Source organism: Neospora caninum, chromosome VIII, assembly GCF_000208865.1.
Source record: "Neospora caninum Liverpool complete genome, chromosome VIII".
In the NCBI taxonomy this organism is placed as follows: domain Eukaryota; phylum Apicomplexa; class Conoidasida; order Eucoccidiorida; family Sarcocystidae; genus Neospora; species Neospora caninum.
Window position 1 is genome coordinate 3,471,985 of NC_018395.1, and position 24,277 is coordinate 3,496,261.

Consider the following 24,277-nt stretch of genomic DNA (forward strand, 5'->3'; position numbering starts at 1 on the left):
TGTCCACTCAGGGCGCTAAGCGTCCAAGTCAAGGAGGTGCCCGGGCGCTTTGAAAGATACAGCAGATGAATGGATGATTGCTAGCACCTAAGTCGTCACTAGTGTGTTCGTCGCGTTCTCTCTATTTCCTAGGTTGCTTCTCTAGCCTCTGTGCTTGCTTGTATCTGTTTTGGTTGGACAGAGGAGATGTACCTTTTTATCGCCTTCACTCTTGTTTTCGGTGTCCAGCCAGACGTCCTCCGCAGATGCTGCTCCGAGGATACGAGTTTGGAAACAATTGAAAAGGTGATAGCCTCGTAAAACTAGACGTGGGAAGATATGAGAAAATACATAGTTGTACTGATGTTCGATGTCGCTCTCTTCCTGTTTCGTTGTCTCAAGTTCTCCTACAGTGACATCAGAGTAGAGTCTCTGTCCAACCGGTGAGACGAAAGAGCAGGTGTAAGCCTGGAAAAATCTTGAGGGGGCCCACCGGCCGGCGATAAAAAAGCTTCCAACGCACACGCAGCTGTAGCGCCGCTGATCATAAGATGTCGTTGGGGTAAAGACGATTGTGGGAAAGTCATTCCTGTAGAATCATTGGTGCCCTGTTGGACGGCGCAGCCTGCGACCGTTAGGAGGAACGTATTTCAAAATCCATAAAACGCAACTGAGACAAAGTCACTTCCTACAGAAGATATGTGGAGACCATCCCCACAATCGTCGCCAACATTACAACCCTTCCACTTGTCAACGCCGCAGATGATGCTGCGGATGCCACAATCGTCACGTCGACGCTGCACACACTCGAATCCTTTTCACCGCCTTCCTTCGACTGCGGTGCAGGCTCAGCGGTTGTCTTTTTTTGACAGCCAACCGTAACCTTCTGTTCCTCTTGCGGAAACTGCCCGCCTGGAATTGTGAACTTGTATTCGTTTGTGCCTGTGGTTTTCGTCCACCAGGTCGCTTCGTAATTCGCGAAAATACCTTCGTACGCCCCAGTGCAGGAGTCGGAGGCTTCGTTCCCGGATTCACTCACGCAGTACTCCTTTTTGTAATTTGTCGGCAGAATGTCTCCCTGGTCGCCACACGCCAGAGTGAAGCTGTTCTTCTCTGGAGTCAGTGTGACCGTTTGGTGTGCTGGATTGCTATTCTTTCCGTACGCACATTTGACGATGTGATCTTCCGTCGCACTTGCTCTCGCTTCCAGTGTCACTGTCACCTTCATTGTATCGTTTGTGTCGCCTTTTTTTACGCAACCGACCATGAACTTTCGGTCGACGAAGGGAAAATTTTCAGGAGGAATCTCTAGCTTCTTAGTGGTGCACGCTGGGAGACCGTCAGCACAGAGCTGCCAGGATACGCTTGGTGATGAACCACTGAGAAGGGTGTTGATGTTGAATGGTGTAACGCCTGCTTTTTCGTTTTTGCAGTCCTTTAGGATTGTAGTGCTTGATGGACAGACCAGATTTTCACTCAGCTCCTCAGGAGCACATTGCTGCTTTTCTTGTTTGCAGGCAATCTGAAGGATGTTTTTTGCTTGACACAAGGTTGCTGTGAGATCCGTTTTATTCGGCTCGTCTGTCGTACAAGTGCACTTGGTCATAGCCCCTTCAGTCACACAGGCTGGGTTTGTTGGTTTGTCAGCCAGAGCTCGGACGCACCCGGAAAATGAAAGACAGTCTAACAGCAGAAACGTGCTCACAAAAACTAAAATCACTCGTAGTCCCATTCGGACTCCGAGTCCCCAGGAAAGTTGGACCACCGTGCCGGAGGGCTCGGAACCGGGACAGTTCACGCGACCAACAAGTGCCATCTTGTACGAACTCACAACCAAACGCTCTACGATGAAAATGACAGCAACGACTTTGAAAATCTGCACACATGAATGTGGAAGCAAGGCTTCATTGAAGGTTTTGGTGGAATTCTGGAGAGGAACGAAAATGGACACGTGTGTCGGGTACCGGAGGCAAGAGGTGGTGGCCCACCGGATTGGGCTGGATTTAGGTTCGACTGACCAGATCGTTTCACTTCTTTAGACGCACCGAATGTGGACTCCAATGATGAAGAAAACCCACGGCATCTGTGCATTTCCAACTTTTCGGTGTACCCCCGCATGCCATTTTGTCCTAGTTATCGACGCTCCCCTCTCGAGCGCGGCCGGCCGTCGAGCCCTCAAGACAAGCCGGGAGTGCAGCGGAAAAAACAACGAGTATTCCACGAGGGGTGCTAAATTCCGCGATGCAGTGCCATCTCTTCGCATCTGTCTCCCGACTCTAGGCAAATCAGGTGAGGCACTGTTCGATCGACACTCGATTTTGGAGGACAGGGGTCCGAGAGCAATCGCCTGCTGCCTTTTTTGTAGCTGTCGTCGAGCAGGTTCAAGTCTCCTGAGTCCTCCAATACGGCAGAACTCCGACAGGAAGGACCCATTTCGTGACGCATGCTGGCATTTCTACGTATTTGCTGTGAAGGAGCGAGGCCGGGGCACACGATGGACACAGGGAGGTACTTTATCATTTTGCGTGTGCCGTCCTCCTCGACAGCAAGGATTCCCTGGTAGCGCGACGGGCATTGCCGCTGGGTGCTACGTATCCTAGGCAGTCTTCATCGCAGCTTACTTCGACTTGGTCGGGACAGCGATGGACGAAAAAAGATGTTGTCGATCAAGGCATTAGGGGAACAGGAGAGGTGGTTGTCTTTTCAGACAAAGTGTTTTCTGCAGAAAAGGCTTACAGAAGTCTTCTGGCCTCTGTTTTGTTCTCGTCGACCCCTCTCTATGTCCTTGTTCGTCGACACACAAAGACGAGCTACATATTATTCGGCCGGATGCTGCTGATGCGCGTAGTGAGTAGTGTGCAACCTTGAGAAGATATGGTGTCAGCTGAGTAACACGTCTTCTTGATACCATACTAACATGGGGATTGTTGAGTTAGAATCCGTACTTGACGTAAGGCCTGTTTTGAGCACTTCACTTCAAAATACAAGTGAGCAGGATACACACGACACCTCTCGGCCCCTCCCTCTCCGTACCTGTATACACGGCTGAGGCGGGAGGACACAGTTGCGCTGTACAGGATCTGTTGCAATAGTAAGTGAAACTCCATTCTCCCTTATTTTAGCTTTTCCGTATTCAGGTTTCCTCTCATATATATTGTTGTCAGCGGCTATTGGCTGGCTGGGGTGCACGAAGCAATGTGTGTTCTCCTTACGACGTTGGTTTCTGGCAAACCTTCCAGGGTGCAAAAGAGGGCACTTTTCCGAAGCACGAGGAGATTTCTGCGGTGCGATCCAAACCCGTCTTAGTCTTTCTCGCCTCTCTTCCTTCGTCGAGTCATTTCTAGGTGGTTTTCTTCCGCTGTCACTTGTCGCGATCGGACTTCCTTTCTGACGTCCCCGTGCCCTTTTCCAGTTGGAAGGGAAATGTGTTTTCGCATTTCGATGCTCAAAATTTCTAGTTGACTTCGCGTGTTTCAGACTCTGCTTGTCAGGTTTTCTATTCCCCTACCAGCTCACCTGATGCTTGTCATGTTTCGCTCCACACTTTCCTGTTGTACCACCTAACTAGTCAGGAGAGTGTTCGTCGCCTTCTGTCTAGTTGCTAAGTTACTTCTCTAGCCCCTAAGCTTCTTTGTATCTGTTTTGGTTGGACAGAGGAGATACGGCTTAGTACCGCCTTCACTTTCGTTTGTGGTGTCCGGCCAGACGTCCTCCACAGCCGCTGCTTGGAGTAGACAAGCTTGACAAAAATGGAAAGGATATAGCCTCAAAAAACTGGACGTGGAGGGATATCTGGAACCACATAGTGCACTGTTGTTCGGTCCCTCTCTCTTCCGTTTTCGTTTGTCAAATTTTTCGTATGTCATAGCAGAGTCGCTGTCCTGCCTGTTAGACAAAACAGCAAATGTAAGTCTGAATGAAAATCTTTTGAGTTGTCACCAGGCAGTGTAAGTGCTTCCACCCCACAAGCCAGTGTAACTCCTCCGGTCTAAAGGCATGCAGGCGGGGAAGATAAGGTGTGGAAAAAGCATTTTTGGAGAACCATGGGTACTCTGTTGGAGTAACAAAAGTAACTGACTACAATAGAGTTGTGTAGAAAATCCCCACGATCGACACCAACGTAACAGCCAGGCCACTCGTCAACGCTGCAGATGAAGCTGCAGATGCCACAATAGTCACGTCAACACTGCACACACTCGAATCCTTTTCTTCGCTGTCCGTCCTCTGTTTTCCCGACTCAGTGGTTGTCTTCTGGCAGCCAACCGTAATCTTCTGTTCCTCTGCCGGGAACTGCCCATCTGGAATCGTGAACTTGTATTCGTTGGTGTTTGCGGTAGTGGTCCACCAAGTCTGTTCGTAATTCGGAAAAATTTCTGCGTATGATCCCTGGCACGAAGCGGTCGCGTCGTCCCCGTTGTCACTGATACAGTAGTTAGTTTCGTAGGTTGTGGGCAGAACTTCTCCAGCTGTCCCGCACACCAGAGTGAAGCTGTTCTTCTCCGGACTCAGTGTGACGGCTTGGTGTGCTGGATTGCTCTTCTTTCCGTACGCACATTTGACGATGTGGTCTTGCATCGTGCTGGCTCTTGCTTCAATCGTCACAGTCACCTTCATTGATCCGCTCTGGTCGCTCCTGTCTACGCAACCGACAATGAACTTTTGATCGACAAGGGGGAAATTTTCAGGAGGGACCGTCATCTTCTTAGAGGTACATCCGGCGACAGCGTTGTCTGCATTCTCCCAGGAGACTGTTGTAGGACCAATGAGAAGGGAATTGATATCTACAGGCGCAGTGGAGCCCCTGAACGGGGCTGTTTTGCAATCCGCGAGTGTTGTTGTGGTTGAAGGACAGACATTGGTGCCCTGTAAGCCACCAGGAGCACAAGTTAAGGCATCTGTTTTGCAACTTATCTGCAGAGCATTTCGCTTCTCTGAGACAATTGCCGTGAGATCTTTTTGATCACTTGGCTTGTTGTTGCAAACGCACATGATGACACTCCCTTCGGTCAAACAGCTTGGATCAGATGCAGAACCCGGGTCACCCAGGGCGCGGACACACCATGAAAAAGAGAAGGAGTCAAACAGCATAATCGAGCTGACAAAAACTAGGAGAACTCGGCGCTTTCGCACGCCACGATTCCCGGAAGACGGGGACTCTGCGCAAGCGGCCTCCGACCTGAAAGGAGAAAACGCCATGTTGAAGGCGACTCGCTCTCACACCTTCGAAAATGCAGTGATAGCGCCGACTTTGAAAGCCACTGACACACAAATATGCAAGCAGTGTCTGATTATCCGGTTGCAGCGTGCCGAGGGGGAATGGAAAATCGACCACCACCATATATTTGCGGCTTGCTGTGAAGAGGTACGCATCCACGAAGGGGACCCCGCCTCAGGTCCAGTGAGCCGGATTGTTTCACCTCTCAAGACACACACAACCTCGATCCCGCTGAAGCAAAATAATTGCGAGTGTTCACTTTCTTCTCTTTCTTTTTTCCTGCCTAGCCTCGTCCGGCTTCGCGGGGCTCCCCCTGTCGAATGACGGGGTTGTCGCCCTCCGCGGCGCCAAGACAACCCGCCAGACCACGCGAAAACGGGGGACTCAAAATCCCACTGTTTGCCTTTGCCTCACTCCACGTTGAGGCTCCGCATCGTTACAGCTGCCCCCCCCGGTTGGCGCGGAAAACGTTCGAGACACTTGAGCGCCACAGAGAGAGGCAATCGAACAGCCGTTCCGAGAGCGATTCTCCAGCGCCTAGTTTTTACCGGGAACGTTGGTGTCCTTGTATCCGGAGACGTTTGAGACAGGGAGACTCATATTATGAGGAGTTATTTGGCGCCTGCTGACGGCCCCGCTCATCTTGTTTTACAGTCGTGTATGCCCTGAAAATGTAACAATTCGCGCGAATTGTTGTTCAACTCTGGGCATCTCGAGCCCCGCTGCCTAGGAAAACCGCAGTGGGATAACAGGAGTTCGCCGGCAACTCGGTGGGGTGGAGACTGAGCATGCATACGGAATGGTCGTTTTTCCTTTTGCGTGTGCTTTTATCCAAGAGAAGGATTGGAGGTATGGTGACGGGTCTTGTCTCCGGGTGCTGATTACCTTCGGCAGTCGCCACCGCAGTTAACTTTGACTGAACCATTGCTACCACAAAGATGCGGGCCTAGGTACGGGACACGTGTACATGTGTAGAGGGAATGCATTTCTGAACCAGTGCTAGATAATTTTTCTAGAAATATGGTGCAGCCCTACGAAAGCATACACAAACATATCTGCCAAACTGCACCGGTCTGTGAGTCATTCGGTTCGTCCTCACTAAAAAAGCACGAGCTTGTTCATATCCCTGTCGCACGCGTACAATTTGAAGGAAGATGCGCCCTGTCAGCATTTGTAGTCAAGGGCAGCATAGATCGTTTGCACACTCTTGTTACCAAACAAATGGGGAGGAACAGCTGCCACTTGAAGATAAGCCACTTTACAACCTTCAACTACAACGTCTACGTTGGAAGGATGCCTACGACACTTTCCGAGTACTTCACCCTCTGCCCCCGCGACTAGGGCGACGGCGCAAATTGGTGTTCTACGGAATCGGTCGCAGTCAGTGCGATTCAAGATTGCTCAAAACCGTTTTTCAAGCAGACTGTCGTCGGCCGCTTTGGTTTCCTGGGGGGCACAAACCCACGTGTGCGGACCGTGTAACCGTAACTTGTCGCGCCTGCCTTCGGTGAAGTGGGTCGTTCGCTTGAAAAGATTTGTATGCTGACAGTGAATCACCACTTGGTCACTTTTGCAACTGTCTTTCCTTTTACGCCGATCATGTTTTTTTCTTCTTCGCCTTGCCAGTTGTTTCTCCAGTCCCACCTCCGCGACCTCTCCGTGTTCATTTGGAGAGAACGTGTGCCTTTTTTCTCTTTCCCGTTCATCCTCGTTTGTTACAGTGCCTGTTCCCATACACGTATTGAAGTCGTCTTTGCTCTCCAACTAGTTTCCGTGAGGCGACGATGGGAGCCATCTCCCCATCCTACATCTGGATAGACCGGTCGTGAGATTGACTGCCTCAGCGAAGTTGGTGACATGTATTTCACACGATTCCTCTGAACAGATGGTTAGCTTTCTGAAAAAAGGCTTCTCATGAGGCAGTCACAGAATCCTGGAAACTGTTTCGCTTGGTCACAGGAGACGGTAGCGGCTACTGTAGGAGCAACAAACACGGCAACGTCATCGTTCAATGGTTCTCCCGAAACGTTTCCAGACACACACAAGAGAGAACAAACAACTTTCGGTATGCCAACAACTTTAGCTTCTATCCTTCTCTGCTCTAGGTGGACAGCATCGGGGAAGGCGAACCGTCCGAGAGGCAGTGCCGGAGAATCGTCGCTCGTCTGGTAGGGCGCCGTCAGCCGGAAAACGTTTCGCATGAACATACATCAGCATCGAACACTACTCACAAGACCCTCTAAAAAACACTAGTGGAGGCAAGCCCCACGAACGACACGAACATAACAGCCATGCCATTGGCCAACGCCGCAGACGAAGCTGCAGATGCCATAATTGTCACATCAACACTGCACACAGTCGACGTCGCTTCCCCCTCCTTCACGGGTCCCCGTGTTCTCTTCTCGTTTTCACTGGCTGTCTTCTTGTGGCAGCCAACCGTAATCTTCTGTTCCTCCGCCGGGAACTGCCCTTCTGGAATCGTGAACCTGTACTCGTCGGTGTTTGCCGTTTGTGTCCACCAGGTCGTTTCATAATTCGGGAAAATGCCGTTGTACGCTCCAGTGCAGGACTCGGATGCTTCCCTCCCGGTTTCACTCACGCAGTACGCCTCTTTGTAATTTGTCGGCAGAACTTCTCCCTCGTCGCCGCAGACCAGGGTGAAGCTGTTCTTCTCCGGACTCAGTGTGACGGCTTGGTGTGTTGGATTGCTATTCTGTCCGTACGCACATTTGACAGTCTGTTCGTCCGTCGCACTCGCTCTCGCTTGCAGCGTCACTGTCACCTTCATTGTGTCTTTAGAAGCGCTCTTATCTACGCAGCCGACAATGAACTGTTGGTCGACAAAGGGGAAATTTTCAGGAGGGATCGTCAACTTCTTAGTCGTGCACGTCGCGTCGTCACAATTACGCCAGGATACGTCTTTTGGGGAACCGCTGAGGAGGGTGTTGATGTCGAACGACGCAGTGGGTCCTCTTTTTGCTTTTTTGCAATCCTTCAGGGTGGCTGTGGTTGAAGGGCAGACCTCGTTGGTCGCGAGGTCATCGGGTGCACACGTAAGATCGTTTTTCTTGCAGCCAATCACAAGGATGTTTTTCTCTTCAGAGAGGGTTGCTATCAGATCCTTTTTACTCTGTTCGTCTGTTGTGCTAGTGCACTTAGTCACAGCCCCTTCTGTCTCACAAGATGGGTTCGTTGAATCGGAAGCCAGCGCGCGTATGCATCCGGGAAACGATAGAGAGTCTAGCAGCAGGAACGTGCTCACAAAAACCAAAATCACTCGTAGTCCCATTCGGACTCCACGTCGCCCGGAAAAATGGGGCTCTGTGTCGGCGGCCTCGGAACCCGGGTACTTAACGCGAGCAGACAGCGCCATGTTGTAGGAACTCACAATCACACCCTCTACGATGTAGATGACAGCAATGCCTTTGAAAATCTGCACACGTGAAGGTGGAAGCAAGGCTTCGTCGAAGGTTGGTATTGCTTTGTATAGGAACGAAAATGTACGAATGTGGAGGGTACCGGTGGTAACAGGCGGTAGCCCGCTGGATGGGTCCTGATTTTGGTCCGACTGAGCAGATCGTTTCACTTCTTGAAACACCCGAATATGGATTCCAGTGATGAAGAAAACCTGCGGCATCTGTGCATTTCCAACTCTTCGGCATCCCCTGCAGGCCATTGTCCTGGTTATCGGGGCTCCCCCCTCGCGCGCGGCGGGTCGTCGAACCCTCAAGACAAACCGGGTGTGGAGCCGCAAAGAACCGAGCATTCCACTCGGGGGATTTAATTCCACGTTGCAGCGCCATCTCTTCGCGTCTGCCTCCGGACTCTAGGCAAATCTGGTGAGGAGCTGTTCTGTCGACACTCGAAGGTTTTGGAGGATAGCGGCTCCGGTAGCAATCCGCCTGCTACCTTGTTTTGTAGCTGGTGTCACACACTGGGGGTCATGTCTTGATAGTCGCCCAGTGGAACGAAGCTCCACACGAAGGACGCGTTTCGTGACGCATGCTGACCTGTCTCCGTATTCATTGTGAAGGAGCGGGCCTGGGGCATACACTGGACACAGGGAGGTACATTATCGTTTTACGTGTGCCGTCCTCTTCGACTACCATGATTCCTTGGTAGTGCGACGGGCGTTGCCTCTGGGTGCTACGTAACTTACGCAGTCTTCATCGCAGTTGACTTCGACTTGGTCAAGACAGCGATGGACGAAAAATGATGTTGCCGATCAAGGCATTCGGGGGGGAAATCGGAGAGGTGGCTGCGTTTCCAGGCCGGACGAAGTGTTCTTTCCAGATGACCGCGAACTCCGGTCGAAGGCGTACAGAAGCCGTCTGGCCTCCGTTTTGTTCTCGTCGACCCCTCTCTATGTCCTTCTTCGTCGATACACGAGGACGAGCTACATACTACTCGACCTGATCCTGATGCAGCTGATGCGCGTAATGAGTAGTGTGCAACCTAGTGAGGATATGGTGTCAGCAGAGACACACGCCTTCTTGATACCATATTAACACGGGGGTTGTGGAGTTAGAATCCGTACTTGATGTATGGCCTCTTTTGAGCATTCCACTTCAAAATATACGTTGGCAGAATACACACGACGCCTTACGAGCGCCTCTCTCTTTCAACCGGTATATACGACTGAGGTGAGGGAACACAGCTGCGCTGTACAGAATGTGTTGCAAACTCCAGTTCACTCTTGTTTTAGCTTTTTTGTATTTAGGTTTCTTCTCATATATATCGTTGTTGGTGGCTATGACTTGTTGGCGAGAAAGACGCACCGTGTGTGCCCCCTATGACATTGCTTTTTCCTGACAAATCACTTGCGGTTCAAAAGAGGGCACTTTTACGAAGCGGGAGGAGAAGGTTTATGCGATGGGATCGAAACCCATCTTGGTCTTTCTCGCCTCTGTTCCTTCGTTGAGTCATTTCTTGGTGGCTGTTTCTTCCCGCATTCACTTGCCACGATCCGACGTCTCCTCTGACGTTGCACCCTGCCCTTTTCCAGTTGGAAGGGAAATCTGTTTTAGCATTTTGATGCTCAAAAACGCTAGTTGAATGCTCGTGTTTCAGAATCCCGCTGTCAGGTTTTCTACTTCCCTACCTCCTCGTGCTTACCGTACAGATTCCTGTTCTATCACCTAACTAGTCACGTGTGTGTTCGTCGCATTCTCTCTAGTTCCTAGGTTGCTTCTCTAGCCCCTAAGCTTGCTTGTATTCACTTTGGTTGGATAGAGGAGGTGGAACTGATTATCGGCTGCACTCTTGTTTTTGGTGTGCGGCCAGACGTCCTCCATAGCAGCTACTTGGAGAAGACGGGTTTGGAAGAAATGATGAAAAAGTGATACTCTCATGAAACTAGACGTGGAGAGATATGAAAAACTACATTGTTGTACGGATGTTCGATGTCTCTCTCTGCCTGTTTCGTTGCTTCAAATTCTCTTACAGTGACATCAGAGTAGAGTCGCTGTCCTGCCGACTAGAAACAGCAAGTGTAAGCCTGAAAGAAAATTTTGTGAGTTGTCACCAGGCAGTAGGAGTGCTTCCACCACACAAGCCAGTGTAATTCCTCTGGTCAAGAGACATACAGGGGGGGAAGATACGGTGTGGAAAAGACATTTTTGGAGAACCATGGTTACTCTGTTGGAGTAACAAAAGTAACTGACTACAATAGAGTTGCCGAGACCATCCCCACTAACGACAACAACATCACAGCCATGCCACTCGTCAACGTCGCAGGTGAGGCTGCAGATGCCACAATCGTCACGTCAACGCTGCACACACTCGAATCCTTTTTATCATTTTCTGTCCTCTCCTGGCCGGACACACCGGTTTTTTTCTTTCGACATCCAACCGTAATCTTCTGTCCCTCTGCTGGGAACTGCCCTTCTGGAATCACGAACTTGTACTCGTTCGTGGTTGCGGTTGCGGTCCACCATGTCTGTTCGTAATTCGGAAAAATGTCTCCATATGATCCCTGGCACGAGGCTGACGCATCGTTCCCGTTGTCACTGACACAGTAGTTGGTTTCGTAGGTTGTGGGCAGAACTTCTCCAGATGTCCCGCACACCAGAGTGAAGCTGTTCTTCTCCGGAGTCAGAGTCACGGTGTGGTGTGCTTTATTGCTATTCACCCCGTAGGCACATTTGACAGTCTGTCCTTCCGTCGTACTCGGTCTCGCTTCCAGCGTTACTGTCACCTTCATTGTATCTTTGGAGTCGTTTCTTTTTACGCAACCGACCATGAACTTTTGGTCGACAAAGGGGAAATTTTCAGGAGGGATAGTCAGCTTCTTAGTGGTGCAGGCACCGTCATTGCCATCGCATTTTTGCCAGGATATGCTTGTCGGGGAACCACTGAGAAGTGTGTTGATGTCGAACGACGTAGGGTTGGTTCCTGTGACTCTGCTTGTGCAGCTCTTCAACTCTGTTATGGTTGATGGACAGACCACATTTCCAGTCAGTTCAGCAGGAGCACACTTCTGATTATCTCTATCGCAGCCAATTTCAAGGACATTTTTCTCTTGAGACAGGGTTGCTGTGAGATCAGGTCTACCCTGTTCCTGACTTTGTGTGCAAGTGCACTTGGTAACAGCCCCTGTAGTCACACAGGATGGATCCCTTGCTTCGTCAGCAAGAGCTCGGACGCACCCGGAAAATGATGGAAAGTCTAAAAACAAAAACGTGCCCACGAAAACTAAAAACACGGGTGGTCCCATTCGGACTCCGATTCTTCGGGAAAAATGGAACACGGTGCCGGAGGCCTCGGAACCCGGGCAGTTAACAAGAGAAAAAAGCGCCATATTGAAGGAAACTCTCTATCACACCTTCTACGATGCAGATGCCAGGAACGACTTTGAAAACCTGCACCCATGAATGTAGAAGCAAGGCTTGATCGAAGGTATTGGGAATGTTTTGTAGAGGAAAAAAAATGTACGCGTGTGGAGGGTACTGCCGGTAAGAGGAGGTGGCTCGCGGAATGGGTCTTAATTTTGGTCCGAGTGACCAGACCGTTTCACTTCTTAAGGCACACCCGAAATCCGATTCCGATGAAGAAAAAGCGGATCACCCGTGCATTTCCAACTCCTTCGTTTTTCCCTGCGTGCCACTGCCCTGGTTATCGGCGCTCCCCCCCTCGCGGCTGCCGGCCATCGAGCCGTCAAGACAAACCGGTTGTGCAGCTAGAAAAAACCCAGTATCCCGCGAGGGGGGTTAACTTCCACGTTGCAGCGCCACCGCTTCACATATGTCTTCCAACGCTAGGCAAATCAGACCAGAGGAAATGGGGAGTGGTTAGTCTTCTCAGGAAGCGTGCGCCGACTTTCCCAAGACAAACGTAGAAATCAGGACGCAGGCTTACACGCGCCGTCTGGTCGCGATTCTGTTTTCGCCGATCTCTCTCTGTAGTCCCTGGCAGTCGAACACAAGGACGAGCTGGGCAGTACTCGAGCGGAAGCTTTGTAGCTGGAGGGGAGGTAAATACCTTGTAAGGGCATTGTCTCTGTTCAGGCACATGTCCTGTCGACAGCGTATCAACCGCGATGGCAGATGAATTACGGTTAGCGCTTGACGTTAGGCCCGCTCTCAGGATCCCTCTGTAAATTACGCGTTGGCAGCATGCACACGACTCTTCCCGGCCCATGTCCCAGTGCGATGGTACTGACCATACTAACATGTGAGCAGTAGTATTCTCTCGCTGTTCTCTCTGTGTCGGTGTCCGCAAGGCAGGCGGGGGAGCACAGCTGTGGTGAACAGAATCAGTTACGGTAGTCCGTGCAACTCCACTTGTCTCTTACTTGATCTTACTCTTTGTATATCGTTGCCGGTTCCTGTACCTTGCTGCTGAGGAGGAAACCACATATGCTCGCCTCCTGACCACGACTTCGGGCAAGTCCCTTTGGGCACAAGCGAGGACGTGGATCCGATGCGGGAGAAGAGCTTTTTTGTAACGATGTCAACACCCCTCTTCGTCTTGCTCGCCTGCCCTCCATTGGTGTGTCACTCAGCTGTTGCCTTTTCTTCTCCGTATCACGTACCACTGTCTGACATCACTGATTTCGACCTCTGCACGCTTTTCGCCTAGAAAGGAAAATGCGTGTTCTCATCTCGGAGCGCCACTCCAGTTCTTTTCTCGTGTTTCAGGCACTGTGTGTCTCTTTTCGTTTCGTTCGGACCCTCACTTCGTGCTACTCATGCTCACCTTACAGTTTCCTTTTGTTTCAAACATACGCCTATATGACGTGTGCCACCTCCATGCTTTTTTTGCAAATACGCTACTAGATGTTCACTCGTACTGGAATTGTATGTTTCCTCGTCTTTCTGTGTAAATTGTTAGCGCATTTCGGTTTTGCCGTTGTATATGAATACCAGCAGTGTCCACGCAGGATCTGTCCTCTCAGGGCGCTAAGCGTCCAAGTCAAGGAGGTGACTGGGCGCTTTGAAAGTTACAGCAGATATTGGATGATTGATACCACCTACATAGTCACGTGTGTGTTCGTCACATTCTGTCTATTTCCCAGGTTGCTTCTCTAGCCCCTGCGCTTGCTCGTATCCTCTTTGGTTGGATAGAGGAGATACAGCTGCTTATCGACTTCACTCTTGTTGTCGGTGTCCGGCCAGGCGTCCTCCGCAGACGCTGCTGAGCGGAGACGTGTTTGCGAAAAAGATGGAAAACAGATAGCCTCACAAAAATGTCCGTGCAGAGATATCTGGATTTACATGGTTGCACTGCCGTTCGGTTTCTCTCTCGCGTCTTCATTTTTCAGGTTTTCTCACAGAGACGTCATAGAAGTGCCGGTCCTGCCGACTAGTCGAAACAGCAAATGTAATTCTGAAAGAACATTTTGTGAGTTGTCACCAGGCAGTGTGAGTGCTTCCACCCCACAAGCCAGGGTAACTCCTCCGGTCTAAAGGCATGCAGGCGGGGAAGACTAGTTGAGGGAAAGTCCTTTGTTGAGAACCATGCGTGCGCTACTGGAATCAAGAAAAGAACTCACTACAGTAGAGGTGTGGAGAAAACTGCCGCCAACGACAGCAACATAACGGCCATGCCACTCGTCAACACCCCAGATGATGCTGCAGATGCCACAATCGTCACGTCAACACTGCACACACTCGAATCATTTTCATCCCCTTCCTTCTTGTGGTTTCCGGGCTCAGTGGCTGTCTTCTTTTGACAGCCAACAGTGATCTTCTGTTCCTCTGCCGGGAATTGCCCTTCTGGAATCGTGAACTTGTACTCGTCGGTGTTTGCCGTTTGTGTCCACCAGGTCGCTTCGTAATTCGCGAAAATACCTTCGTACGCCCCACTGCAGGACTCGGATGCTTCCCTCCCGGTTTCACTCACGCAGTACGCCTCTTTGTAATTTGTCGGCAGAACTTCTCCCTCGTCGCCGCAGACCAGGGTGAAGCTGTTCTTCTCCGGACTCAGTGTGACGGCTTGGTGTGTTGGATTGCTATTCTGTCCGTACGCACATTTGACAGTCTGTTCGTCCGTCGCACTCGCTCTCGCTTGCAGCGTCACTGTCACCTTCATTGTGTCTTTAGAAGCGCTCTTATCTACGCAGCCGACAATGAACTGTTGGTCGACAAAGGGGAAATTTTCAGGAGGGATCGTCAACTTCTTAGTCGTGCACGTCGCGTCGTCACAATTACGCCAGGATACGTCTTTTGGGGAACCGCTGAGGAGGGTGTTGATGTCGAACGACGCAGTGGGTCCTCTTTTTGCTTTTTTGCAAGCCTTCAGGGTGGCTGTGGTTGAAGGGCAGACCTCGTTGGTCGCGAGGTCATCGGGAGCGCATTTCAGCTGCTCTTTTTTGCATGCAATTTCAAGGACGTTTTTCTTTTCAGAGAGAGTTGCTGTGAGTACCGTGTCACTCTCTTCAGTTTTTGTGCAAGTGCACTTAGTCACAGCCCCTTCTGTCTCACAAGATGGGTTCGTTGAATCGGAAGCCAGCGCGCGTATGCATCCGGGAAACGATAGAGAGTCTAGCAGCAGGAACGTGCTCACAAAAACCAAAATCACTCGTAGTCCCATTCGGACTCCACGTCGCCCGGAAAAATGGGGCTCTGTGTCGGCGGCCTCGGAACCCGGGCAGTTCACGCGAGAAGAAAGCGCCATGTTGTAGGCAGCTTACTATAACACCAACTACGATGTATATGACAGTAACCACCTGAAGAACCGGCCTCAGATGAATGCGGAAGCGAGCCTTGATTGAATGGATATATTTTGGAGAGGAACGAAAAATGTTCACGTGTGGAGGGTACCGGTGGCAAGAGGTGGTAGCCCGCGGAATGGGTCTTCATTTGGTCCGAGCGAGCAGATCGTTTCACTTCTTAAGAAACACCCGAATGTGGATTCCAGTGATGAAGAAAACCCGCGGCATCTGCGAATTTCCAAGTCTTCGATGTTCCCATGCATGCCATTGTCCTGGTTATCGGCGCTCCCCCCTCGCGCGCGGCGGGTCATCACGCCTTAAAAAGACAAACCGGGTGTGGAGCCGCAAAGAACTGAGCATTCCACTAGGGGGGTTAAATTCCAGTTTGCAGCGCCATTTCGTCGCCTCTGTCGCCCAAAGCTAGCCAAACCAGACGAGGGAACTCTTGATGGGAACTCGAAGATTTTGAAGGATAGCGGCTCCGAGAGCACTCGGCCCGGTCCCTTGTTTTGTAGCTGGTGTCACACACTGGGTCACGTCTTGAGAGTCGCCCAGTGGAACGAAGCTCCACACGAAGGACGCGTTTCGTGACGCATGCTGACCTGTCTCCGTATTCATTGTGAAGGAGCGGGCCCGGGGCATACACTGGACACAGGGAGGTACATTATCGTTTTACGTGTGCCGTCCTCTTCGACTACCATGATTCCTTGGTAGTGCGACGGGCGTTGCCGCTGGGTGCTACGTAACTTATGCAGTCTTCATCGCAGTTGACTTCGACTCGGTCAAGACAGCGATGGACGAAAAATGATGTTGCCGATCAAGGCATTCGGGGGGGAAATCGGAGAGGTGGCTGCGTTTCCAGGCCGGACGAAGTGTTCTTTCCAGATGACCGCGAACTCCGGTCGAAGGCGTACAGAAGCCGTCTGGCCTCCGTTTTGTTCTCGTCGACCCCTCTCTATGTCCTTCTTCGTCGATACACGAGGACGAGCTACATACTACTCGACCTGATCCTGATGCAGCTGATGCGCGTAATGAGTAGTGTGCAACCTAGTGAGGATATGGTGTCAGCAGAGACACACGCCTTCTTGATACCATATTAACACGGGGGTTGTGGAGTTAGAATCCGTACTTGATGTATGGCCTCTTTTGAGCATTCCACTTCAAAATATACGTTGGCAGAATACACACGACGCCTTACGAGCGCCTCTCTCTTTCAACCGGTATACACGACTGAGGTGAGGGGACACAGCTGCGCTGTACAGAATCTGCTGCAGTAGTAAGTGAACTCCAGCGGCATCTGAGCCTTGTTAATACGTATACTGTATGTTGGTGTGCCTTGCTGGGGAGGAGAAAGCCGCGAGTGACTTGCTTTTGACCCCAATTTGTCGAACACCTCCCTTGAGACACTTCAGACGCTGTGTGTCCATAGTGGGAGTCGCATCTCGCAGTGTGCCCCGGAAAATTCTGATACCAAGGAAGTGCGCGCGTTCCCCCACGGCCGTACCACGTATCCGGCCTCGGCCTCCGAGCAGGATCGGAGCTCCAAAACACTAGAGAGAAGGCACACAGATTAGAACCGTATTATGCATGGTAGTTTTATCGGGTATTTTTTCGGACTTGCCTCGCGGCGAAGTTTCCGGTGCGGTCTGTGCTGATGGCGAACCTCAGATTGATTCGGGCATCATCGCTAGAGCAGGTAGCCCGACCGGTGGAGTGTATGTAAGTACTGAACTGAGACCCACTCAGGAATTTTTGTCGTGCACATTTTCCTTCTTCCGTATTTTTACACGGACAAAGGCGCAGATAGTTGCGGCAGTTGGCAACTCCCGATGTGTTTGCTGACAGGTTTTTGCTCATTTCCTTGCGTGTTCTAGCGCGGCAGCTGTAATTCCCTGTTCTGTCTCAATGTTACTTGATCTCCTGGTCTCATTTCTGCTTCAGAAGCTGGCCTCATTCGGAGTGAGGGACATCGCGACGCACACCATCGATGGAATTCTTCAGTTCGAGAACCCCCGCCATTTGCTCAGTTTTTCCAGACCGGGGAATCGGACGAGGCCGTATGGAGCCGGTGAACCTGCCGATATCGTCACTCTATCTATGCTCGCCCCCTCTGCGCGGTGGATAACTGCATGATCCAAAGTTGTCTTCTCGTGTTTTTGCGAGTCCGATTGCAATAGGTAACGCGTGTTAGGCATCTTTCACCGCATTCCTTCTCTCGAATCTGGAGCAGCTGGACACGTTCTCTTGCCTCGGTTCCCCGACGAGCCTGGCAGAGGAGAGCCCTGCGTTGCGCACAAGGAGAGCGACAGCGTAGAAGCTTCGTTGACGCACACCGGCAATTCGCGATCGCTTGTTCTTTTCCTGGGACTTCTTTTCCAAGGAGACGCCCAGAAGGCAATTCCTCGCTGGTTTCTTCCACGCCGTTCCTCAATTCGGAGCGACTCAGACGTGCAAATTTTTCCGCACGAAACGGTCAGCGCGGAGAGCCCGCTTTCGTGTGTCGACAGGGAGGGAAAGCGCGGACGCGTTTGCGCCTGGACGTTGAGTGATTTCGTTGAAAATTTGTTTCTTCCCGTCCGTTTCCTCCACTTTCCTTTGTTTCGCGGCCATCTCCACACCAGGCGCGGTCTCCTTGCCTCTCCTTGAGACGCATCTTTTCTCTGCAGACTCACCTTCCCAGCGTTCACTCTCGCCCCAGCCGTTCGACTTTTGGCTGTGTCTCGCCACTCGATGCCGCTGGATGCAAACAGCGCCGTTTGCTTCACGACGCCGCAATGCAGACTTCAACAGCGGGAATTCGGTGGGCTCAAAAACATGGCGTCCCCTTTCCGAGTCGTCAGTTCGCATGCGCGGAGAAAGGCGGCCGACTGCTCCGATGGAATCGCCGCCGGCGTTCTCTTCTTGCTCGACGACGAGCGACACTGACGGGAGTTCCTCCCCTTCTGGACGTTTCCTTTCCTGGTGGTTCCTCTTCTTCCTTTTCTTCAGACGGTGGCGAGGCCTCGTGTCACGCGGTTAAGTCTGTTTCCCCTCTTACTTGTCCCCCTGCCTGGCTGTCCTTCCCTCCTCGCTCGTCCTGCGTCGCCTCCGAACCGGCATCGCGTTGCGCTTCGCCGCCCGACCCTTCTTCCCTCCCTCGCTGGTCCTGCCCGGCGTCTCCATCGTTTTCTTCCTTTCCAACGCCCGCTTGTTGCCGACGCTTGTCGATCCTCTCCCAGCCTTCTCGTCCCCTGTCTCTTGATCCTTCAGCTGGAGTGAAGGAACCGAAACTTCACGTTCAGGGTGTTTTCGCTCAGTCTTTACTGTCAACTCCAGGGTCGGGGAGTCGACACTCCTTCAGCCCACACACCATCGAGCTCGCGCAACTTTCCCCGTCACGTGTCCCGGCCTCTTTTTCTTTTCCCCCCATTCCAAACGACGCTCGCCTTTGTCGACGCCCGATAGCTTCGTCTCCTCGGGCGTCTTCCTTCCCTGTGTCTTCTGCTTTTTCTCATGCGTCTTCTTCCTCTGCTTCGTCCGCTTCTTCTCTTTCTTCTTCGGGTGTATCTCCTTCATCCAGCTCTTCTTCTCGGAGTCGCAAAGTTCACCTTATCGATGACCCGGACGACTGCGACGCCATTCTCGACGAGCTCTTCTTCTCTCCGTCATCGTCTGTTCTTCTCCCGCCTTCTCCTCTCACCACCTACCTCATGGTCCAGCGACAAATCTCGCCGTCTTCGGTTTCCGCTTCTCCATTTTTGACGGGGGACTTCTCCCGACAGCTCGTGGCGCTGGACTGCGAGGGAGTGGCCCTGGGCCGGTTTGGACGCATGTGCACTGTCCAGATCGCGACTTCAACGCATACTTTGCTTCTCGATGCGTTCAAAACGGGCGTCGTTGGAGGAAACAAGAAGTTGAAGGAAATCCTCGAATCGCCACACATTGTCAAGGTAGGCACGATTGCTGCGTCTGGTTTTTTTGGAGGGGGGGGGTTTCCTTCCTCTCTCAGCCTTCGCTGGTTTTGCAGCTGACTCCCTACTTTTTTGAGGTGGGAAGACCCCGTCCTTCGTGTAACGTCTCAGTCTCCCTTCTCTCGATTCCGCACTCAGCCGCCCTCATCCTCTTCTTTCTCGCTCGTCTTCCCTTTCCATCGTTCTTCCTGCTTCGTGGGGCTTCGTGGAGCGTTCCGAGGACGCGCGCGCTCCTCCTCTGCCCGCGTCTGCGATCTCTCTGCGATCTGTCGCAGGCTGCCTTTCCTTTTCTTCTCGCTTTTTTTCTCTTCTCCGTCGGGTCTCTGTGCGTCTCCCGCGTGTCTTTCTCTCCGCTACTCTGGCTTTGGAACTGTTGACCGCGCCGATCCTCAGGTTTGCCACGACTGTCGCGAGGACGCCTCCGCCCTTCTTCACCAGCACACCATTCGGCTGAGAAACGTCTTCGATACTCAGGTCAGTCAGTGGTCGGTTCCGCAGTCTCGTTTTACTTTTTGCCTCCGTGACCGACGCTGTCCGATCTCGTCGCTTCCCTTCCGGACACTCTGTCTCTCGCGTTTCGCCTCTGGCCCTCTGCCGACTCCCCCTCCACTCTTCCCTTCTTCTGAGAGCCGCTCTGGGGACACGTGTTCTGGTGGGATCCTCCGGAATCTGCCATGTCGTTTCCACCGTAGGTTGCGCACCAAATCTGGAGTGAGCAGAAGGGAGAGACGCGCTTCCAGGCTTCTCTGTCTGAACTGTTTCGCAGCTTCTTAAACCTCCGGTAAGCCCTTTGGCTGTGTTCACACTCGACTGACACAACGCCTGTCCCGACTTCTTTACATACACAATTACATATAAATACGCATACATAAATACATACATACACGGATACATACATACACGTATACATACATACATACATACATACATACATACATACATACATACATACATACATATATGAATATATACAAATATGTACATATACATAGATATATATACATATATATATATATATATATGCATATATGTGTATATGTATGTAGAAGTATTTGTAGATGCATCTGCCAAGACATGCAGAAGTAGCTACAGGTAGACGCATACATATGTAGTCGTTTATCGTTCCTTCCGGCGGGTCTTTGTTTTCACACGGTCGTGAATGGAATTTGTTGATTGAGCGTTTGGGCGCGGAGCGGCTTTGGCTGCCTCTTGATCTGTATTTGTCTCCTTGTTCGAGTGTGTCGATTCCTTTGCCCGTCGCTCGGATTTGGTCCTGCCGTTTCTTTTTTGGATTCCCTCGCCGCTCGACCTCTCTTTGTCGCTTTTTCCAGGGACGGCGGCGTGGCGAAACAGGCCAAAAGCGCCATGGAAGCAGATCCCTCAGTGTGGTGTCAGAGACCACTGCCGACTGATCTCCTGCGATATGCCGTCTTTGGCGTTTCTCACCTTCTCGACCTCGCTCACATCCTCGCGTTTCACCTTTCCTGTAAGAGGACGCCCAGTCCAGAAATGTATTACCCTAATCTATTTATCTATCTCTCTGTCTATCTATCTATCTGTCTATCTGTTCAGCTATCTATCTATCTATCTATCTATCTATCTATCTATCTATCAGTATCTATTTCTCGGCCTACCTATGTGTCTTTCTATATATCTGTACACACGTATATATATATATATATATATATATATATGTGGAAATGTATTAGTGGATGTGTCATGCCTCTCTAGCAGGGGATAAATGCTTCTGTATTTAGAGGTTCAGATCCCTACATGCAAGGCGACAGAGAATTCTGTCTTGTGATTTCAATCAGCGATTCCCCTGGAAGTACCGTACACTACTCCCGCACTGTTTGTCTTGCCTAGAAAGGCTCTCCGCCTTTTTCTGTATACATCTTTTTTCATACAGTTATATATATGTATATATATTCATGCATGCACACTTGCATGTGTATGCATATCCGTACACCTGTATGCCTAATGTGTATACCTGTCTATTTGTTTCTATTCATATATATAGATACAGGCATGTGCAGGTAGGGAAGAACATGTATCGACAGACGCGAGCTTCACTCTCTCACTGGGGCGCTGTCATCTTCACCTTCCATCGAATTTCCTCTGTCTCTTCGTCTTTCCACCCAGACACACACTCATCTGAAGACACATTCCTTAACACCTACAAACGAAAGCAAACATATACATGTATATATATACATATTTATATATACAAGGGTGTGTGTACACAGTTGAGACGCGTTGGTCTGCCGACGACAGTTTTTACAGTTTTTTTCGTGACGTGTGTGGTGGGCTGTCGGGAATCGATCTGAATGGCCTTTGAGGGTCCTGGCGTTTTTGTCTCTCTGTGATCTTGCTTCTCAGCGTGCAACGAAGTGATTCGAAGGAGCTGTGAAACATACTTGCCGTACCGACACTTGAACACGCACCTCAACTCTCCCGCAGAAATCGCAACGCCTGGCGCAGTGATCCAGGGTGAGGCCTACGCACAGCGGTCTCAGCAACAGCTGCAAAACAGTGGCTCTGCTCTCGAGCACCCCCGCCACAGTCCCGAGCTTCACACACAAAAGGAAAATAGCCCAACTCTACATGCACATATATATATATATATATATATATATACATACATACATACATACATACATACATACATGTGCCTGTAGCGTGATGTAGGGAGAGAAAAAATAACGCACGAAAATCCCGGAGACAACGATACCTACGTAGGCAGATGGGCGGCACAATGTGTTTACATCTGTCGATATGAAGAGCTATCTATTTCCTTTTCCACCTCTATTCATAAATATATATATATATATATGTAAATGCATGTATATGCATGAGCATGTGCACCATGGGGAAGAGAGGATCCGAACAAATGCAGATAGAGGCGTTACCTGGAGATCGTGTTGAAGAAAACAGTATAAACGTAGGCGCACCTGTTGTATTTTTGGTTGCCACTTACATGCATATGTGCATATATGCACGCATGCTTGTATAAATATATGTATACATATATATATATAAATATATATATAAATATATATATATATATATATATATATATATATATATGTTTATGTGCGTATGAACATGCGCCTCTGGCCAGAGTGGATTGGCTCTGTAGGGGACTCTTGTGTGCGACGGCCACGTCCTCTGAGGCTCGTCACAAAGATATGTAAAGTTTCTCTATGTCTGTAGATGCAGCTGTGTGGACATTCGAGGGCCTAATGAGTTGCAGTTTTCCACAAAGAAGCGTTGCGAAGAGAGGGGATTTCTCGCGTGCGCGTACCTCGTAGATCTACAAATGTGTCCCTCCGTTGGCTCTCAGGCATGGTGGCTGCACGCACATGCATGGGTCTAACGCTGAAGCTGAACTGTGGGAGAAACGGAGTCGTCTCGACACCTGCGGCGCTGTCTCGCTTCCACGACGTAAACGTCGGTGCGTGCATGCACAGCTGAAAAGATCCTAAAGGCAGGACGGAAACCAAAGGCAAAGGAACCACCTTGCTCCACCACATACATCTACATATATATATATATATATATATGCATATGTATATGTATGTATATACATGTTTACATTTTAATTTCTTGAGTTGGGTGTGTGGTTTCGCGTCTGGTGCTGTCTCTGCACGTTTGGAGTGTGTTGGTCGTCGCGTTTTCTTTCTTCGGTGCAGGAGACATTGTCGACGTCCAAGTCGCCAGTCAGTCGCAAGACGGGAAGATCGTCTACCTGGACCGCTACGATGGCCTGTACAACTACTGGAACCTGAAGGAGCGGTCGGTTCTCGAGAGCACATAGGCTTCTGATGAGTCTTCCCCCTGCTAAACAGAAACAGGGGAACCCAAAACCCGAGTCGCCCTACCAATCTATTTCATAAAGTGTATCTATTCATCCATATATATATATATATATATATATATATTAAGATGTGCGTCAATATAGAACGTCGTTTGTGCTTGCTGGTCAATGTTGGGTTGAGGCGTCCTCCTTTCCTGTCGTTCTTTTGCGCGCCCTTGTCGACTGGGGTTAATCTCCCTCGCAAGGCCTGCGCTCCGCCAGGTCTTTTCCCGTGCGTTTCAAAGTCGTGATCTCTCTGCTGATGTGTGACGCTGCAGGCCGAGAACGCGACACCAGACGGCAATGGCGTTGACCAGCGTAAGTCACCGAGCAGCCGCTCTCTCATCTCCGGGGACACTCAGCAAAGGATATGGTTCCTCTCATGCAAACACCAGCTTCTCCGACGAGCCGTCGTCCAAGGTCCAAGTAGACACCCACATACATATCTTGAGCTATTGGCTCGAAACAATAGCCACACATACATCTACACAGTACATACATTTCTTGGTATTTATACATTTGTCTCTACGCATGCACCCCCACACTACATACATGCATGCATATATATATATATATATATATATATATATAGAGAGAGAGAGAGAGAGAGAGATACAAGCAGACATGCTGATCCGCAAGGCGTATATATATATATATATATATATATATATATACATACATATACATACATATGTGTGTAGGTACATGTTCGGATACTGGGGTAGCGTCGTTGCGCGAATATCGCACGGCCGTCAGTTGCATTTTGCGCCTTTTTTGCAGGAGTCGCAAGTTGATCCTCTGTTGCTCTTGAGGCCGGATGAAGATGACGCACCGTGAAAGGCCTGTCGGTTTCCGCAACGGATATGTACCGCGAGGTCCTACCGTCCGTTTCCTCGCCAGAGCACGCCTGCTGACTCTTCCGACCCCGCTCTCCACATTCAAATACATATATATATGTATATATATATATATATATATATATATATATATATCTGTATATGTGTGTATGTATGCATATATATATATATATATATATATATGCTGAGGGATAGGCGTCGATGTGTGGCACACACAGAGATACTGGAAGGGACCAAGCAGGTACGCCTTCGCCATTGCATGCGTAG

General features: G+C 50.4%; 6 protein-coding genes across 6 annotated transcripts; 1 reads left to right on the forward strand and 5 right to left on the reverse strand.

Annotated features, from left to right (window-relative positions):
* Window positions 1–667: 667 nt before the first annotated feature.
* On the reverse strand, window positions 668–1,795 carry NCLIV_034411 (SRS domain-containing protein; the record flags this gene model as incomplete). Its single annotated transcript, XM_003883641.1, has 1 exon — window positions 668–1,795. One exon carries the CDS (start codon window positions 1,793–1,795, stop codon window positions 668–670), a length of 1,128 nt encoding a protein of 375 aa, XP_003883690.1.
* Window positions 1,796–4,056: 2,261 nt separating this feature from the next.
* On the reverse strand, window positions 4,057–5,175 carry NCLIV_034420 (SRS domain-containing protein; the record flags this gene model as incomplete). Its single annotated transcript, XM_003883642.1, has 1 exon — window positions 4,057–5,175. The coding sequence occupies one exon, from the start codon at window positions 5,173–5,175 to the stop codon at window positions 4,057–4,059; it is 1,119 nt and encodes a 372-aa protein (XP_003883691.1).
* A 2,258-nt stretch (window positions 5,176–7,433) lies between these two features.
* NCLIV_034430 (SRS domain-containing protein) lies at window positions 7,434–8,870 on the reverse strand (the record flags this gene model as incomplete). Its single annotated transcript, XM_003883643.1, has 1 exon — window positions 7,434–8,870. One exon carries the CDS (start codon window positions 8,868–8,870, stop codon window positions 7,434–7,436), a length of 1,437 nt encoding a protein of 478 aa, XP_003883692.1.
* A 1,986-nt stretch (window positions 8,871–10,856) lies between these two features.
* On the reverse strand, window positions 10,857–11,993 carry NCLIV_034431 (SRS domain-containing protein; the record flags this gene model as incomplete). The annotated part of the gene is made up of 1 exon (XM_003883644.1): window positions 10,857–11,993. The coding sequence occupies one exon, from the start codon at window positions 11,991–11,993 to the stop codon at window positions 10,857–10,859; it is 1,137 nt and encodes a 378-aa protein (XP_003883693.1).
* A 2,192-nt stretch (window positions 11,994–14,185) lies between these two features.
* NCLIV_034440 (SRS domain-containing protein) lies at window positions 14,186–15,310 on the reverse strand (the record flags this gene model as incomplete). Its single annotated transcript, XM_003883645.1, has 1 exon — window positions 14,186–15,310. One exon carries the CDS (start codon window positions 15,308–15,310, stop codon window positions 14,186–14,188), a length of 1,125 nt encoding a protein of 374 aa, XP_003883694.1.
* Window positions 15,311–18,121: 2,811 nt separating this feature from the next.
* On the forward strand, window positions 18,122–23,114 carry NCLIV_034450 (Exonuclease 3'-5' domain-like-containing protein 1, related; the record flags this gene model as incomplete). Its single annotated transcript, XM_003883646.1, has 8 exons — window positions 18,122–18,147; window positions 18,907–19,276; window positions 19,691–19,771; window positions 19,990–20,078; window positions 20,629–20,783; window positions 21,677–21,787; window positions 22,641–22,751; window positions 22,990–23,114. 8 exons carry the CDS (start codon window positions 18,122–18,124, stop codon window positions 23,112–23,114), a joined length of 1,068 nt encoding a protein of 355 aa, XP_003883695.1.
* Window positions 23,115–24,277: the final 1,163 nt, after the last annotated feature.